The 18,043-nt window shown below is 36.0% G+C and overlaps 1 protein-coding gene across 1 annotated transcript in view; it reads left to right on the top strand.

Moving 5' to 3' along the window:
- LOC109099244 (double C2-like domain-containing protein beta) overlaps nt 1-18,005 on the top strand; it is a 40,033-nt gene extending 22,028 nt beyond the window's left edge. Inside the window, exons 6-11 of the mRNA XM_042729468.1 lie at nt 2,510-2,636; nt 3,062-3,118; nt 3,827-3,951; nt 12,867-12,948; nt 13,705-13,801; nt 16,189-18,005. Of these exons, the coding sequence (XP_042585402.1) occupies nt 2,510-2,636; nt 3,062-3,118; nt 3,827-3,951; nt 12,867-12,948; nt 13,705-13,801; nt 16,189-16,319 (619 nt within the window). The 3' untranslated portion in view covers nt 16,320-18,005. The remainder of the gene's footprint in view (nt 1-2,509; nt 2,637-3,061; nt 3,119-3,826; nt 3,952-12,866; nt 12,949-13,704; nt 13,802-16,188) is intronic.
- Nucleotides 18,006-18,043: the final 38 nt, after the last annotated feature.

Raw genomic sequence — 18,043 nt, forward strand, 5'->3', positions numbered from 1 at the left:
TTAGAAGACCGAAGCTTTTTCTCTGACTAGATGACGTCAATTTGTCAAGTTATTTGAATACGATACGCCCACTTATTGCGCTCCAAGACGCCAGTGAAAACTAGAAAACATCATGGGACGAACTGTGTGTTCTGAAGTGCGAGTCAAAAGCAAACTTTTTTCATCTGCCCAAGGATAATTTGACTAAGTGGCTACAATTCATTATACAACTGTTTAGTCCGAAGCCCTTGTGCTTTGTTTCACAACGATTGCTTTACCAACCAATAAACTTGGAATGATTTGAAGGAAGGTCAGTGTATTTGCATCATCCGTATCTAATTGTGCTTTTGTTTTTATGTAGCATGCTTAATAATTGTTTGGTTTGTTGTGTAAGCACCGTTTATTTCTAGGTCTTCAATGCAAAAGGTGCTGTGTGAACTATCTTTTCAAAGTACATGTAATGTGTTTCCAGGACATTACTGTCTTACTGAACTGTCTAAAAATTCGCAGTGAAAAGAATATGTCGATTATTGTAGACTGACTAATAAAGAATAGTGTATGTATAACATCCCAGTACTGCTGTTTATTGTGCTCTGATGCGGGAGAGATGAGTGAAGCGTCCTTTTAAATTCACATCAAAATTTTGGTGAATGTATTGAATTTAGTCATTTTAACTCGGCTAACTACGATCCACTAGTGTTCACATAGCAGCTAAAAATCGCTTGCATAAGTGTTTTTTGTATTTATGTCATACTAAGAACGGATTGATTATATTATTGTTATGTAAAGTAACTGGTCAATGGTACTAACTGGCTAAGAGGACTCATCTCTGTGCCAATCACAACAGGTTTTGGCCAAGCTGACCAATCAGAGCAGAGTAGGCATGAGGAAGGGAGGGGCGTTGCTCCGAACATTGCTTGAACGAATCGTTTTCCTAATCACTGGCAAATGACTCTAATATAAAGAGCAGGTCATATGGTATTAAAGTGATATTGTGTTGGAGCCCTACAACAGGTGAAAGCATCTAAGATCAGGAAAACATTGTAATTTTCTCATATCAGTGAATTTGCCAGTGATTAGGAAACGGCTCGGAGCAAGCCCCTCCCTTCCTCATACTCTGCGCTGATTTTGTGGCCAAACCTGTTGTGATTGGCACAGAGATGAGTCCTTGTTAGCTAGCGCTACCATCCAATAATATAAAATCCGTTCTTATAGACATAAAATACAAAAAAATGTCAAGCGAATTGCCCATAGCTAAAGTTTAGCTGCTGTTGAACACTAGGTGGATACGTTAGCCGAGTGATTTTTGATTAAACAAGTTGTAAACCAAAATATGTCTACTGTAATGTTTGAAGAACATAGACAAAAGACGCTCACAGGAGCACCAGCCGAAATCACTCATCCCCATAAACCTGTTCAGTGCAGCATATTATAAATACACTACATTCTTTATTCAATTCAGACGACGTTCACAATTATTCTTAGGTTTGCGAATTTTTAGAACTATTAAGACAGTAATGTGCCTGTTAAACACATTACATGTACTTTGTATTTGTAATAGTATTTAACTGGGGGCTACAACTAACACAGAAACAATTTGCTCACAACGACAAACACAGATCTCAATACAGTTGTCATTGAAGACCTAAGAAGCTAAATTAAGCATGCTACATAAAACGTAAAAGGTACAGGTTGTTAATTGAAATACCCTTGGAACTGAACCTTCCTTCATATCATGGCGAAATCAAGTGTTGATTGCATTTAAGTTGTTTAAAAGCAAGTCTTCTGTTTATACTTCTCTGGGTACACAGTAATATGAATTGTGCCACTTAGCTTCAAAATTTAAATGACAGAAGTCATGATGTTTTTCTAGTTTTTATGGAGCGCAATCTGAATTTGATTGAGTCACGTCACTAACCATTCATCTGAGTCGACTTTACTTTTAGACAATAATAATTACGGTTGCAATGTCATATTTCATCAACTTTGCAGGATTGTGTTTTGTTCACAGATGTGAAAAGTTTACCATGATTGTGTTTATTCTGAGAAAATTAGGTCAAATCTGATCTTAGATGCATTTAAACCTGTTGTAGGGCACTCCAACACAATATTAGGACACTTTAAAATACCATATGACCTGCTCTTTAAATAGCTATTTAATAGTGTGACTATTTTTATACAGTAATCAAGTCTTGCAGATTGGCTTAATTTAAATACAGAAGTTATTTTATCTGAATTAATTTAGTCAGTAATCTGATTTTAGTAATATTCGGGTGCTCACAGAGTTAGTCACATAAGTGTTAATATTTCCCAATATCTGATGGTTCCAAAAGCTTTTATCAGCACAAACGAAATGGTCAAAAACGATATTATGACAGGCCTCTAGTCAATACCACCTACTTCTCAGTTCAGAGCCTCAGCCTCTCTTGATGTATTCTCTCTTTGGCTGTGCGTGCAACATGCTTAACACGTTCTGTCTTGAGAGTTGAGTTGAAGAATTTTGAGTGCCATCTTTCTCTCTGTCTTGCAGGCTGTGTGTGTGTGATATGGATCGTTTAGGACGGAATGAGTTCATAGGGGAAGTCAGGGTGGCCCTCAAGAAACTCAAGGAGGGAGAGAGCAAGAAATACTACATGGGGCTCGAGAGAATTGCACAGGTGTGTGTGTGTGTGTGTGTGTGTGTGTACTGGTATATATGGTTAATGAGGACACAAATGTGTATAATGACATGGGTACTACAATGTAAGCATGGTTTATGAGGACATTTTCTGTGTCTCCATAAAACAAAAGGCCTAAAAATCATACAAAAAGTTGTTTTATGAAATTCAGTAATTGCCAGTAGTTTTCTGTAAGGGGTAGGTTTAGGTGTAGGGTTGGTGTAAGCTGATAGAAAATACAGTTTTTACAGTATAAAAACCATTACGCCTATGGAGAGTCCCCTTAAACCACAAATGCAAGTGTGTGTGTGTATGTGTGAGCCATTGTGGCTGTTGTGAGGTTACGTCCATTGGAATTTGTAATATGCATAATTTAGTGTTTGGGTATTTGCTGTATTATTAATAACCTTTCTATGGTCTTACAGACCCGGGAGGGTAACAGCCAGGCAGCGGATCCTGGGGCTTCTGTTGCAGAAGAGGAGGTAAAGATCCGATACTTTCCATCCTATATACTTGAGACCTCTGCAGACTCCATATTTACACTGAAACTGCCCTGATTGTAGAATACTCAGGTTGAGGGCACAACCAGGACAAAGCCCCCAGGATAAAAGGACTTGATTTTTATTATCTTAAAACACCAATTAACAAAAAAAGCACTTTCCTCAACACTTGTTTTTTCACTTTGGACTGATAAACTGTCCTGGGCCATAAGTTTATCATATTCAGTAGCTGATTATAAGGTAATTATATTTAAGATAAGTTTAAAACTTTTTGGGGATGTCACTAATAAGAATCTCTAAAATGATTCATTTTTGCCTGTACTGTATTGTATATGGTGTTCTCTAACTAAAAGTATTTCTTTAATTTTAGCTAACAGGTTATGAAATTCTGAAATATCCTTTCCTCAAGGAGTTTCAAGTATATACTCACACCTTTCAAAAGACTCTTATGCTCAGTACAGGTTGTATTTATTTGACCAAAATACAGTAAGAATATAATATACTAATTTTGTTATTCCATTTATATACAATAAAAAATTAATTATTGAGGACTACAAAAACAGTCATGTTGTTCCTAAGGGAATGTTTACCCTGGTTGTACCCTACTAACATATATTGTTTAATGTATTATTGATGGTCTGAATATTGATCAGTGGAACCAAGCCTCTCTGTCTTTCTCTGTTTCTCTAGCGTGGCCGTATCCTGGTCTCTCTGATGTACGTCACAGAGAAAAGTTCTCTGATTGTGGGAATTATTCGCTGTGCCCACCTGGCTGCCATGGATTCAAATGGCTACTCAGACCCTTTTGTCAAAATGTGAGTCTCTGGTGCATCTTTTTAATAGTGGACGATGGCAAAGTTACAGGAATTGATAAAGAGGTGGGTGGGGTCACATGTCCAGTATCCTCCAAGCCAAAAATTAAGTGGAAGCTTTTAATGCAAACGCCTATTCATGTCAAGTCAGAGTTTTTGGCATTGCAAAAGGATAAAAAGCCAGGCAGTCAGATTAAACCAGATCCAAAAAAGTGCTTTCCAGCTTTGTTTGCAATATGCATCAAATAGTCATCGAACAGACTGTTTGTTTTGTTGTTTTTTAGAAGTTTGAGATGAGACCCATGGGATTTGTGTGATGATTGGAGGCTACCACTCCACACGAGTGGATCTAATGTTGTAATCAGTACCTCAAAGCACCGATGTTGCTCAAATAGAGTTAAAGCATATTAGCAGATGAGTACAATCCCCAGGGCTCCTGTAGTGAGTCACTGGTGGGCATGATTATCATTTTCACAGCTTTTATTTAATTTTCACATTTATTACGATTAAAAAAACAAGTTTTAACAAGCATAATTTAGCTTGTTCTCTCTTGAATCATTGCATAGCACCGCATCATGCGAACGTAAGTACATGTTATTGCGATATGACTCAATTTATTGGCTTTGCCCTCCTCCTAGTTAGCATCATGGATTTCATTTCAAGGTGATTTATTTCTCTCTGTACCGCCGGTTGATCATAATTTATCCCCCTGTGGGTTCTTGCGAAGAGTAATTCAAAGTCCACCCACACAATAAGACATGAGGAGATTTTATTTAGAGGCATAGAGAATTAATGGGGCATAGAGATGGATGCAGAGAGTCAAGAGGCAAGCGGAAAGTCAGAAAAAACTCGGTCGTTGCTTTTTTTTAACCTTGCTCTCTCAGCTTCGGCTTCCCGCCCTCGGTTTCCCATCACATGTTCTTTGATCATCTGCCATACCTCTTCTTCTCGACACTATCCATTCCTCGCTCTCTCTCTCCGCTCAAGTCTGATAAAGCGTGCATAAATCTTGGACCACTCTCTCTCTGTCGATGGGGTCCTGTTCATTCTTGTGGTTGTTTTTTTTTGTTTTGTTTTGTGATGAGGAGTTTTTTCCGCTATCTGCTCCGAGGAGATAGGATTTCCTTGTTTATCGTGCCAGTTACAGGCACTGATGGGCTCACTGGAGCAGTGGAAATCTATTGTTAGAGAGTGGACTGCTTTTATACAGCAGGATAGACTGCTGGGAGTGTGCGTGTGCATGTGTGTGTGACAGCTGCTATAGCGCTTGTTTAGGACTAGACTTGTCAATATAGTTTAGGATAAGGTGGAAATTTTGACTCCATCTCTCATGACACGTATGACAGCATGGCTTGTTTGGATGCTGGGATTGTTTGTGCATGGTGACCACTGGACCAGATGTTATTTGGCTTTTTGTCTGCTGAGGTTGATTCCAGTTATAGCTGGATTTAGCTGGAATTTATTGAAGCAGCAAACTCATTTTATTAGACTGGATTTTCTGCATCAGTCACTCGTGTCTTTTTAATAGCAATAAAGGCTTTCTTTGTAATAATTTAATGGATTCTAAAAAATAAAATGAAGCGACATAATTGGAATAAACCAATAATGTAAAAACCCGGTGTTTTCAGTGTCACCAATTAGCTAATGTAAATAATTTACATTTAAATATAAATTTATATATGAATTTTGAAATAGGGCTAAATAGTAAGGCTCAACAAAGAAGAGCAAATATCCTTTTTTTTTTAATCCTGTCCCATCAATTGTCCAATTAATTTTTTTTATTTTTATGTATTTCTATTTTGTTTTTTTCTATTTTTAAATGTCTGATTTTTTTTTTTACATTTTTATTTTATTAGTTTTATTTCTTATGAAAAACAATTACAACAACTGAAAACAATTTGCATAATATCTAGAAATTATACAGCTAAAATTCTATGAATAAACTTCATGACAGCATGTTTATATACATTTTTTGTGGCTGATTTTTATTTTTTATTTATATTTGTAACTATTTTTCTTTATTAAAAGGAATTATCATTCCATATATATATATATATATATTAAAAATAATATTTCTGTTTGAAATAATATCTAGAAATTTTACCACTAAACCATGTTAATAATTTTCAACTTAATTTGTTTGAAAACTATGGCATATTAATTGGTTTGTCATTTTAACCCATTCTAACAGATGCTTCTCAGTCAAGTATTTCTCTTAATAGTGTCGGTCAGCTACTAACTCTCCCACATTGGCCTCAGGTCAGCAGACCATCGTTATTGTTGAGTGCCGGACTGGCTTAGACTGTAATAGAGGGAACATGAAACTGGAAACAAGTAGGGATTTACTGTTGAGGGAAACTGGCCAATCAATACTGTAGTCGTTCCATAGGGGGAAAGAGAAACTAAATCTCTAGATTTAGAGAAGGGCAGCTAGTGACTTTCACATGTTTTTTTTCTTCTGAGATGTTTTTCTCGGGCAACACAACAGTGTCTGGTTTTAACCAAAGAAGCTTAGGCAGGGAAGCTTACCCACAACTCACTATCTCTTCTCTCCTGTATGTGAATGTAATCTCCATATCCAGGTTGCCAGAAGGAAATCCATTTAATCAATGTGCTAAGGAAAGGCTACAGGCATTTTCGGAGAAATTCAGGAAAGGAATCGACACATCAGCTGTGTTCGAAACATCTCGAATGTAATTAACCAAGCAAATAATTTGTAGACATAGCCTTTCCGTTCAATAAAGTTATTTTTAGGGCAATCAGCGATTAGTTAATTATCTCCAGCGGAGATTATGTGCATGCAGAGGCAAACACTTTATCAAATTTCGGAATTCAGATTATCTGATAATTGTTATGCTTTAAAGAGGTTTATTTTCATGGGCTGCAAAGATAAAAAGGCTAAATTAATGACTTAAAAGTTGAATGGACACATTTGCAAACCATTTTACTTCCAGCATTTGATGCATTTCTTAGCTAAACAGGATATTCAATGAGAAAAAAACACTTTCATCATTTAGTACTACAGTTAACTAAACCTGAAAAAAAAATTTAAACCTTAACTGGAAAAAAAAAAAAAAAAAAAATATATATATATATATATATATATATATATATATATATATATATATATATATATATATATAAACAATTTATTTCAAGTAGTTTCCAATGTGACATTTCTTATTTTCATTTCATTTAACTTGATATACTAAAATAAACAGTGAAATAAAAATTACTAAAAATTATATAGACATTAAAAAAATGACAAAAAACAACAAAATGATTGAAAATAAAATATGAAAATAAAACCTTTAATAGTATCTCAGTGATACTAAAATAACACTGATCTACTCTTGACAGGTTATTGGAGGTCATTAGTTTTGTGAAATTAACCAAAATGGAAAGATGTTTTCAGAAGCATTTAAAGATGCTCATTTTCTTTCGAATAACATGCACCAAAATAATAAGAACAGTAATGTGTATTAAGAAAGTAAAATCAGGTAAATTCTGATCTAATGTTGCAGAAGCCTCTGTCAATCGGTGGCTTTTATATTGAACAAACATGCACATGGTAAACGGTAATCCAGCTGAGGCTAGCATTAAATGTCTGCTTTTTAGCAAATCAGTTATCACAAAATAATTAATATTCATGACTCAAGTATGCCTGGCACAGTTGCGCTGAGCCCCTGACAGAAAGTAAACTTCCTGAGGAGCGAAGACATGAACAACAACAGAGAAGAAAAGCCTACTTTGGCAAATGTATGCATTTTTCTATATTCATACCATATCTGTCACAACAATGCTGTGTCTGGAAAGTTTAGTTTTATGCTTTCAAGTACTTTCTCGGATGAGTGTGTCTGTGGCAACTAGGCATTTAAAACTAATGATATTTCTAATGTGTATAGGAGGCTGATGAGATTTAGATATGCCCCCACTTTTCAGATTGTGTGTGTATGTAATGATTATGAATGAGACCTTGTAGAGTTCAGCTCTATTTTCATCTGGCCCTCGGCATCACCACATAATTAGAACAGACAAGGGAATGCAGATATTATTGCACATGCTCTAATTAATGTCATTACACGGGACACAATTTCAATAGTTCCGCTTTCATCTGAACTTGTTTCAACGGCGAGACATTTAGGATTGCATTCAAATGTTTATTCAGATGCTTGGCATCATGCACCGACTTCTTAAATGTGCATTTTCACTAATTGCAGAAACAATTAAGTCAAAATGTAATTAGTGACTAATTCACATTTACATGGATGCAGGTGCACATTAAAGTTGGAGTGTGTAATTTTCTTGATGTTAAAATACTTTCTCCTATCTCAGTGCAGAGTCAACTACAGCAGGTTGATTTCCAGGAAACATGTCAACATTGGAACTCTGTGGTGCTTTCAGAACATTTTGAGCTTCCTAACACAGCAACTTTGCTCTAGCAGTGGCGTTAGTTTGAGACAGGACTGTCAGCTTGACTCATTAATGGAAGATGGAAGGAGTATTTAGGAAAACAGTCATTATGGCATCCAAAATGGTTGCAATATTTACTTCCTTTGTTGAGCAAACGTTAATGAAGTACAATACTGTTCAAAAGTTTGGTCAGTAAGATTTTTTTTCAATTTAAGTTAATTTATTAAAAAAATTATATATAATATATTAACCTTTTTATTCAGCATAGATGCACTAAATTAATCAAAACTGAGATAAAAATGTTTTCAGATAAATCTTTTGAACATATTCATCAAAAAACCTGAAAACATATCATGGTACAACTTTTTTTAGACATTGATAATAATAAGAAATGTTTCTTGAGCAGCAAATCAGCATATCAGAATGATTTCTAAAGGATCATGTGACACTCAAGAATTATGCTGAAAATTCAAATTGCCATCACAGGAATAAATAACATTTTTAAATAAAAAATAAAAAAGTTACTTTGTATTACTGTTTTTATTGTATTTTGATCAAATAAATGCAGCCTTGGTTGGTGAGCATTTGAGACTTTTCATAAAATACTATTAAACTGTTACAAAAAAAACAAAGCTTTGAATAGTACTGTACATTTTCGTTTTAAGTATGCATGTGTGTAGTAATTCAATCCAGACGTACTACATCCTACAGCACACACTACATTTCAGCATTATCATGTGATGACGATCTCGTGGCCTTGTGATTCTGGGTGGTAGCAGTAGGCTATTCATGAATTTTTTAGCTAGTATTTTATGAATACTGTGTATTTGGACATAATATTCATCTGATGAATTTTGCATAATATATAAGGGATGTAGGCACACTTATACACATTTTCAGTTGATGGCACTAGTGGCACAGAGACTTTTAGATTTGGCAGGACGCATTGCTTTCATGGTGTACTTCTTATAAGTTCATGCATTCGCCCTTGGAATCAAACCCATGACCTTCAGCTTTGCTACTGTTTGAGCTACAGGAATGATAATTACACACTAATTTTATGCTGCTTGCACTAATTACAAATGACACACTTCAGCTTTAATATATGTAAATATTATTATTTTCTTGTTTTACCATGCCTCTTATGAGCTGAACATGCTCTGTAAGAATAGGGCCCAGCAGACTGGGAGTTAACATATTGAAAATGTCATTCTTATTCATCTGAATTTGCCCTCGCTACACAATGATTTCCAATACTCAAGACTGTCTCATTTTAGGTGTAAACATTCTGTCTATGCCAAATTTCTTCTTTCATTCAGGACTGACGGTTGTCATTGTAGACAGGCTATTCCAGGACGACAGTTATTCTTTTAATTACCCAGATGATGACAGTTGTCTCCTTAGGGTTAGATCTGAAGTAAACCCTGTGGTATCAAGAATGAAATTTCCTGCAGCTCTTCTTGAGAAGGACATTATGTGCCTCATGCTTAATGTAATAGCATCTAATATTAGCATACTAAGCATCAGTCAGTTTTGCCATTTAAATCAAGTTTATCCGCCCTGTAACTCTTTCAAGGTCTGACAAACTGTTGATGTCTTTGTCACAACTTTCCATGAAGACATGAAGGAAACAGCTGGAACATGTCCCATGTCCCACGCCTGTCTATTCATTGGGCCTGGGGTAGGGGAACACATCCAAAAATGTTGTAAATTTAAATGACATCCAATTAATATCCAACACTTTTTAATAAAAAATTAATAGGATCATATTAAAAAGTCATTAGAAATGCAAAATCATCCTGTCAGTGACATAAAACTTGTCACACAGAAATAAAACATCATTAATATTCTGATTAATATCCTGACATGTACCAGCAGATCAGTCAATTAATATCTAAAGATTGGCTAATTTTATATTGAATCACCACTTAAGCATCTATTATTAGTTTCAATAGTGTGTCATTAGTCCAGTGGTTATTATCCAATGGTAAAAAATTTTTTTGCACCAAACACACCCTATTCTGTTAAATGATAATCCGTCAATATTATCCAGTTGACATTTAATGGAAACTGACAACATGATTGCAAGTGTGTTATTGCTTTTATACACCAGTTCAATAAATAAGCTTACAAGAAACTAATTTAAAGTGTCCCTATTATGCCATTTTTAGGGTTCCTAATATTGTTTTGGGAGTCTCCTACGATAGGATTACATGCATGCAAGGTCAAAAAACATTTTAGTTTTCTCAAAATACGCATTTAATATCACCTCATTTTCCAGCGATTCTCAAATAATTTGTTCAAAGCAGATTAACGATTCAGTCTCTCTAAGCCCCTCCTTTCCGTGAGCCTGCTCTGCTCTGATTGGTCAGATGGCTTAGTCTGTTGTGATTGGTCTACCGCGTACAGTGTGTTGAAAATGATATGCCTATTTCAATAGTTATGTATTTTGAACGCTCGATAGAAAATATAAGCATCTATTGTTTATCATACAGGTTGTGATTCAGTGGAGCAGCTGGTCCAAATAAACAGGACACTTATCCATCTTTCAGCAGCAAACGTTTTGTGAATCCCGGGTTGAAATCCCAGTGATTAGAGAAGCAGTCATCAGTAGAATGACATGTTTGTGGGCGGGCTCAAGTTCGCCAGATAGAACATTGGCGCGCATTATGCAAATGTTTGAAGTGGAATTTGAATTACTCACGACTCGTTTAGGCTGTACAGAATTGATTCTTTATTTTGGGAGACAATAACTTTATTTATCGTGCACTTTCAGCTTTACAGTTTTGCAGATCGTTTACATTCACATACAGCTACATTACACACTGCATGAAAGGCAATATTGGAAATGCATAATAGGGGGAACTTTAAGACACAATAGTCACAAAACTGTGTGCTCAACGCAGTTGTGTAGTACAGTCTTTCATGAATGATTTGTTCTTTTATGTGAATATCTGATATGTCTTTGGAATAACAAGTAGTCTCAGAGACTGATTTGTTAATTTTGTTGTTACTGCGCCATACACAACATCTCAAAAAGACGCTGTAGGGACTTGGAGTGAACCAATTTCTGTTCCCCATAACTTTGCTTTGGCTGCATATATTTAAAATTGAGAACATGATCAAAGATTCCATATTAAACATGTTCAGGGGAATTGATCTATAAATAGAACTTTTTTCATTTAACATTTTGTTTATGAATGAATTGGTCTTTTTGAATGTTTCAGTCTATTGGATGACTTCAGTTGACTGAAATTGAATGAATTGAGTTCAAAATTCAACAAATGGGTCACTCATAAAATTTGGTAATATATTAAAACAGCTGTAATATATAGTGCTCCTGTAGCTCAAGTGGTAGAGCATTGCGTTACGAAGCGCAAGGTTGGGGGTTCGATTCCCCGGGAACACATGATAGGTAAAAATTGATAGCCTGAATGCACTGTAAGTCGCTTTGGATAAAAGCGTCTGCTAAATGCATAAATTTAATTTAATATTATTATTATTATTATTATATATTTTCTATAATATATGATTATATTTTCTGATGTATATTATTCACAGAATGCAGTGCTATTTGCCAGTTATCGTTGCATTATTTAAATTCATTTTACCTGAGAGATTTTTGTGTTTTTATTATATGCTCTGATCATTTTCTTTTGATCATAGCAGCAGATATTCATGAGAGAAAAGCACCAAAAACAGCATATATCCAGTCGTACAGTCTAGTCATGTGTGCGTTCATTATTTTAAAGAGCTAATTTATGTTTCTGAATTGCAGTTACTTGATTAGTTTAATTCTTTTACTTAGTAAGCTAACAACACAGATGTCATGTGCAAATATACACCGGCACGTTTCATTCATAGTGAATTTAATGTTGTTCAGCCTCTAAGTGTTATTAAAGTGTATTTGTGTATATGTGTGCTGTGTAACTGCTTCGGGTACTGGGAGCAGATTTCATAACTCATGGATCCAAGTAGATGGCAATATGTCTCTTGCATCATATCCCCATGCATTTTTTTTCCACATCACACGTCTCTCTCCATCTCTCTCCTTGTAACATGTTGTGTAGGTTGAGATCTCTCATGAATAATAAATGATGAGTCCTGATTGGTTATACACTGATGACTCCATGAGCCACAGTTCTTGTGGATTCATCATCTGTCCTCCAACACCCTCTCAATCCATTCATTCCATCCATCTTCAATTAGAGATTATCATCTCTCAGTCTGTAATAGATTGAATGAATCACCCAGAACAACACCATCGCCAGCTCACTATACAAGGTCTCTCTCTCTATTCTCTCTCTAGAATTTGTCATGCTCTAAAATGAGCTCTTACACCCTTGTCTGTGCTTTTTTTTCTGCCTTGATTGTGTCGTGGATGTTTTGTGGGCTTGACACGAACCGGGCTAATGATTTGCTTTGATGTTTTAGAAGTTATAAAATTCTCACTGCAGAGCAATGATTAATTTCTGGCTATTTCTCTTTCTCTTTCTCTTTATCAGTGTTTTGCAGCCTGACATGGGGAAAAAGTCCAAATACAAAACCTCAGTGAAGAAGAAGACTCTAAACCCGGAGTTTAACGAGGTCAGCTATTCTTATTAAAGGTGTGGTCACATGAAGCTCCACAATTAATTGAGATTATGGCTCTCGCGATTGATTAAAAAATTTAAAATACTGATTCCTTTCTTATTAAGTCTACTTGCACTAAAATGTCTTTTACACAGTTTTTTGCAGTGGTTGAGCATCAGTCACGGACAAATGCAACGGAAAAAACAAAAGGCATTTAAATGAGTCTATAGGCCTTAAAAGCAAGTTTAAAGCAGTCTTGATTAACTTTTTAATCTAAAGTAATAATCACAATAAAATATCAGGGAGAAATGCGTAACAATTAGGATATTGCCACAGTCATGCAGCCCTTTAGACTTTCAGCTCTGTTCAAATCCATACATATTTATGTGAATGTGGGCGAGCGGAAGCGCAGACACAAGTGAAGAATTTTTATTCTTGGCTCGATACCAAATTCAAGTTTGATAAACTTTGACCTGTGAATTTCTATAGTCACAGATTGATCTCAGTTCAAAATAAAGAATAAAAACTTGATTTGCAGTTCATGGGAAAGTGTTGTAGGTGGTATATATGACAAATTTTATTGTATTCTTTTTGTTACTTAAAAGTTATGATTTATTTAAAAGCAGAACCCCTAGAATGTGATAGCCTATCCTGTTGTTCGTAATTTTGCATGCTCAAAGTCGAATGTGACCACACCTTGTGACCACTCATTGTAAATATAAATGTTGTTTGTCCCTCTACCAAAACTCATGTGTGTCCTCTTGAACCCAGGAGTTTTCCTATGAAGTCCCACATGATCAGCTGGCCAAGAAAACCCTGGAGATCTCAGTCTGGGACTACGACCTGGGCATGAGCAATGACTTCATAGGTGAGTTTTACAAGTAAAAATTTCAATTGAAGTCTTTGTTGCGAAGCATTACACTAAACATGAAGTACACACAGTTTCAAAATTAAAGCCACTTGATGACAATTGTTAAAACCTTGATTAATACCAGAAACAGTTGTTTAGTAAGTTTAGTGTCTTTCCTATACTTAGTTATACATTCTGTATTTACACTGTATACACACAACAGCAGCAAAATTAAGTACAAAAAATAGAGTTATAGAATATGTCTGTTATACACGTTGTATGTAAGATAGTGACTTGATTTGAACATTTCTGCAGAAAGCTTTGTTGCATAGACTTCCCATGTGAATGCAAACCGAGCGACAACTCAAATGATTGTCAGCATGCCACAGATGCTGCAGATAGAGCTTAACGTATTTTGACATGAATCTTTCCTTTAAGATGGTGCTGCTTTGATGCTTTGTTCTTGTAGAAGTGAATGTTACAGCTTGCATGTCTCATTTCCTGTGCAGAATAAGACAAGAGTTTTATATACAAGTTCACCCAAAAATCGCATCATTTGCTTATTCTCATGCCATTCCAAACCTTTTTCCTTCCTTGGAGCACCAAAGGAGTAGTTTAGCAAAGTGGAAGGGGTCCAAGGCTGTCAAGCTCCAAAAAAAAAAAAGAAGAAAAAAAAAGGACTATAAAAGTAGTCCAATGTGAACCATACGAATATATAAGTCGTTAATCACTAAAAGTGTCGCTGGACAGCTGTGGTCACTGTTCACTTTTAATGAAAGAGCAGCCTGGACATTCTGCTATAAATACGTAACTGCTTTTGTGCTCCACAGAAGAAAAAAGATCATACAGGTTTCGAAAGACATGCGGGTGAGTAAATGATGACAGAATTTTCATTTTTGGCTGTCCCCTAATGAAAAGAAAAAAAAAAGGAAGAGTCTAGAACAGAAAAGTGCTTGAGCTTTGTGCTGTGACATGTTTATTTATGGTTGAATGACACGAGTGCTCTGTAATGATCGGGACAGTGAGAGTAATTGATGTCAGTGTTACTGATTTAGAGGGGATGGCTAAGGAATGGATGGGGGGGGATCAACAGAAGTGTAAAGACATGAAGGGATGAAGGAATGAATGGAGGCTTGTGAGAGACATCCAGGCGTCATGGCACATCGAGGACGCAGGTCTCAGATTGACAAGTGCAATGAAGCTTAGTATTTATTTAACATTTTCTTGGATCTTTCCAACTCGCTTTCTTTCACCCGCTTCCTGTCTATTTCCTTTCTTTTTCTTTCATTCCCTATGGCAGGGATGTCATGCGTAGGGTTCATTTGTCATGACTTGCTTGTGGCCACGAGCATGTGGTATTGATGTGAGGTGTGTGTGTTTGTGTAGGAGTGATCGAAGCGGGACAGAAGCTCAGTACGTGAGGGCCCTGATGAAATGAAACGCAGCTTGTGTCCACCAACATACTCACACACACTTTCATTATTCAGAGCAAGCTCAGTTGTTAGACTAAGGAGAGACATGTTGTCAAATATACATCTTATATATACATATGTAAGCAATAATATAATATACTCTTATAAATTTAAAAAGCAGATAGCATGTGCTTGAATGTTACGGTGGGCAAACATCCAACCATAATACTTTCCTCATCAATTAAATATTCATGTGATGTTTTAGTTACATTTTCCATTGGTAAAGTTAAAACTGTCGTTGTAAACACATGATTTAAAACAGATTTATGTGTGAATATAGACAAGGAGGTATTGAAAGAGGTTGCATGCTCATCATCACTCTCCGCTTAGTGTTATTAATCTCATAAATATGTAAATAAGCATCGAATTACTACCCAGGGTAAAATATGAACAGTATAAAACAGAATATATTAGATAAATATAGCATGCAGTTGCCTAACACACAAAAAAATGCTATTAAAAAATATCAAGGAAAATACACTACTGTTCAAAAGTTTGGGGTCAGTAAGAATTTCATTTTTAATTTTTTTTTTTTTTTGGAAAGAAATAGAATTTTATTCAGCAAGGATGCGTCATATTTATTCTAATAATTTAAAATAATTAGAAAATAAAATTCTATTCTTTCAATTTCAGCATTGATAATAATAAGAAATGTTTCTTTATCACCAACTCAGCCAATTTTTAATAAAGCGGTTACATTATAATATTTAATAATTTTAGGATTTTTTTTACTGTGTTTTTGATCAAATCAATCCAGCCTTGGTGAGCGTAAGAGATTTCTTTAAAAAACATTGAAAAAAAAAAACTCACTAACCCCAAACTTTTTAACAATAGTGTAATTATTCATTATGATTTAAAAAAAAAAAATTCTGGGTTATAAGCATGCAGCCCTGCTATTTTTAATTTGGTATCCTATTGTTCTCTCTTTCTCAGGTGGTGTTGAATTGGGGATTAACGCAAAAGGAGAGAGACTGAAACACTGGTTTGAGTGTCTAAAAAACAAAGGAAAGAAAGTGGAGTACTGGCACACACTGACACAGCAAGGAGCCCCTAGCAGTGACTAACACACAGACAAGCACACACATGTTCATCCTCTGAAAAGTAATACAAGAATAATGGAGTAATAATGATAAAGAAATGCAATAATGCTCAGTCTGAGAATGATGATGACGACGACATTCAATATTAATGCGTGAGAAAAAGCTTCATAATCTATTGTACAGCTAAGTGTCACATTCTTTTGTGATGAGAAAGAAGCAAGTGTGATCACAAGCCCAGATTGTGACGCACAAACAATCGACCCCTTTTTCTGGTCTACACGTCACTTATATGAAATTGTACTGTGTTGTGACTATGCCACAGGAGCTCATGCCATATTATAGTGTTATTGTTTATTACATGTGAAACGTGTAATAGCATCCTGGTGTTTGTTACAGTTGGTGGTGCTGTAATTTTGCACACTATCAAAGCACAACACATCCAGCTGACTGTAAATGTCTATGTGTACCTATGTATTTATCTTCTGTGATTTGGTACGTATGAAAGTTTACAGTCTCTTCCAGCCCGACAAAAACATGATGCACAGGAAAAGCACAAGGGACGGTGGATGAAGGAACTCTAAAGCAATGAAAGGAGTTGTCTATGGATTTAAACGTTCACTCAAGAACTGCCGCCCGTCACTTCGAGAAGAACCAAACGACAGTCACCTCAACACGAATGTGTGTGTGTGAATGTCCCTGTCTGTTTTGTCTTTGTACATGTCTTTGTTGAATGTTTGTACAGTCTCCTACAAAAAAAAAAAAAAAACAAGCGCTGATGCACATTGACAGACTTTTTCGCTCTCTCTCTGGCTCCCTCTACTGGTTTAGAGGTCTAACCGCCAGGACAGTGCAAGTATGGAGGGTGAATCGCCTCTAGCAGGCCTCATGCACGACTGCATGCCCCATTAGGGGTTAAATTAGCAATCAAACCAAGCCTTTGAAGGACAAACTACCTGTTAAGGACGTCTTTGTTTCAGAACACCACATCTGGGTCGGTTCGCTTTGTCGTCCTGACAATGTGTTGACATATGATCCGTGAAATGATGCACATTTCTTGCCATGCGTGGGAATTTCAGCTATAATTGTATCTGTGTGATTGCATTTATTAACTGTTTATTAGATTCTGTAAATCAGCTACCTGAATCTACTTTTCTGAATCTGGTCTTGATTGAAGACATTTTATGCATTTAATTGCACAAAAAAAACGTATTGTTAACCCTGTCCTTTCATGGCCCCCATCGCCATTCCTGACTTGGAGTTCTGCTGTGTTTTTTTATTATTATTTTTTACATTTGAGTTATCAAATGAATGGCCTAAGCGGTATATAATTATCAAATGTTATTCTAAGCAGCTGCATGCCAAGTGAAAGTCATATATGCTTTGATGGACCACCAATCTGCAGTGCTTATGTTTGTCCTAATATCCATCAGTGGGCCCATCTAAGGGGTATTTATTTTTGCTCTGTGAACTGGGACAATCCAGGCTACCTTTGATGAAACAGCATGGCATTTAGATAATGGACTGGCATCACCTGCCAGCCAAGATGGGACTCCAGGGGGAGCGTTAATGAACGAGGGGTCAAACTGAAGGAGGTTTATTCAAGTCTCGCTCACGTGTCCTCGTTGACTTTCTGTGTGGAACATGTGATGTGACTGCCATCGTGTGTCGGTCTCTGTAACTGTGTCTCCGAAATAAATTGGTGCAACAGTGGCTGCTGGAAATGAGAGCGAGTTTTGTGCATTCGAGTC

Source organism: Cyprinus carpio, chromosome B8 (assembly GCF_018340385.1).
Source record: "Cyprinus carpio isolate SPL01 chromosome B8, ASM1834038v1, whole genome shotgun sequence".
Classification (NCBI taxonomy): Eukaryota; Metazoa; Chordata; class Actinopteri; order Cypriniformes; family Cyprinidae; genus Cyprinus; species Cyprinus carpio.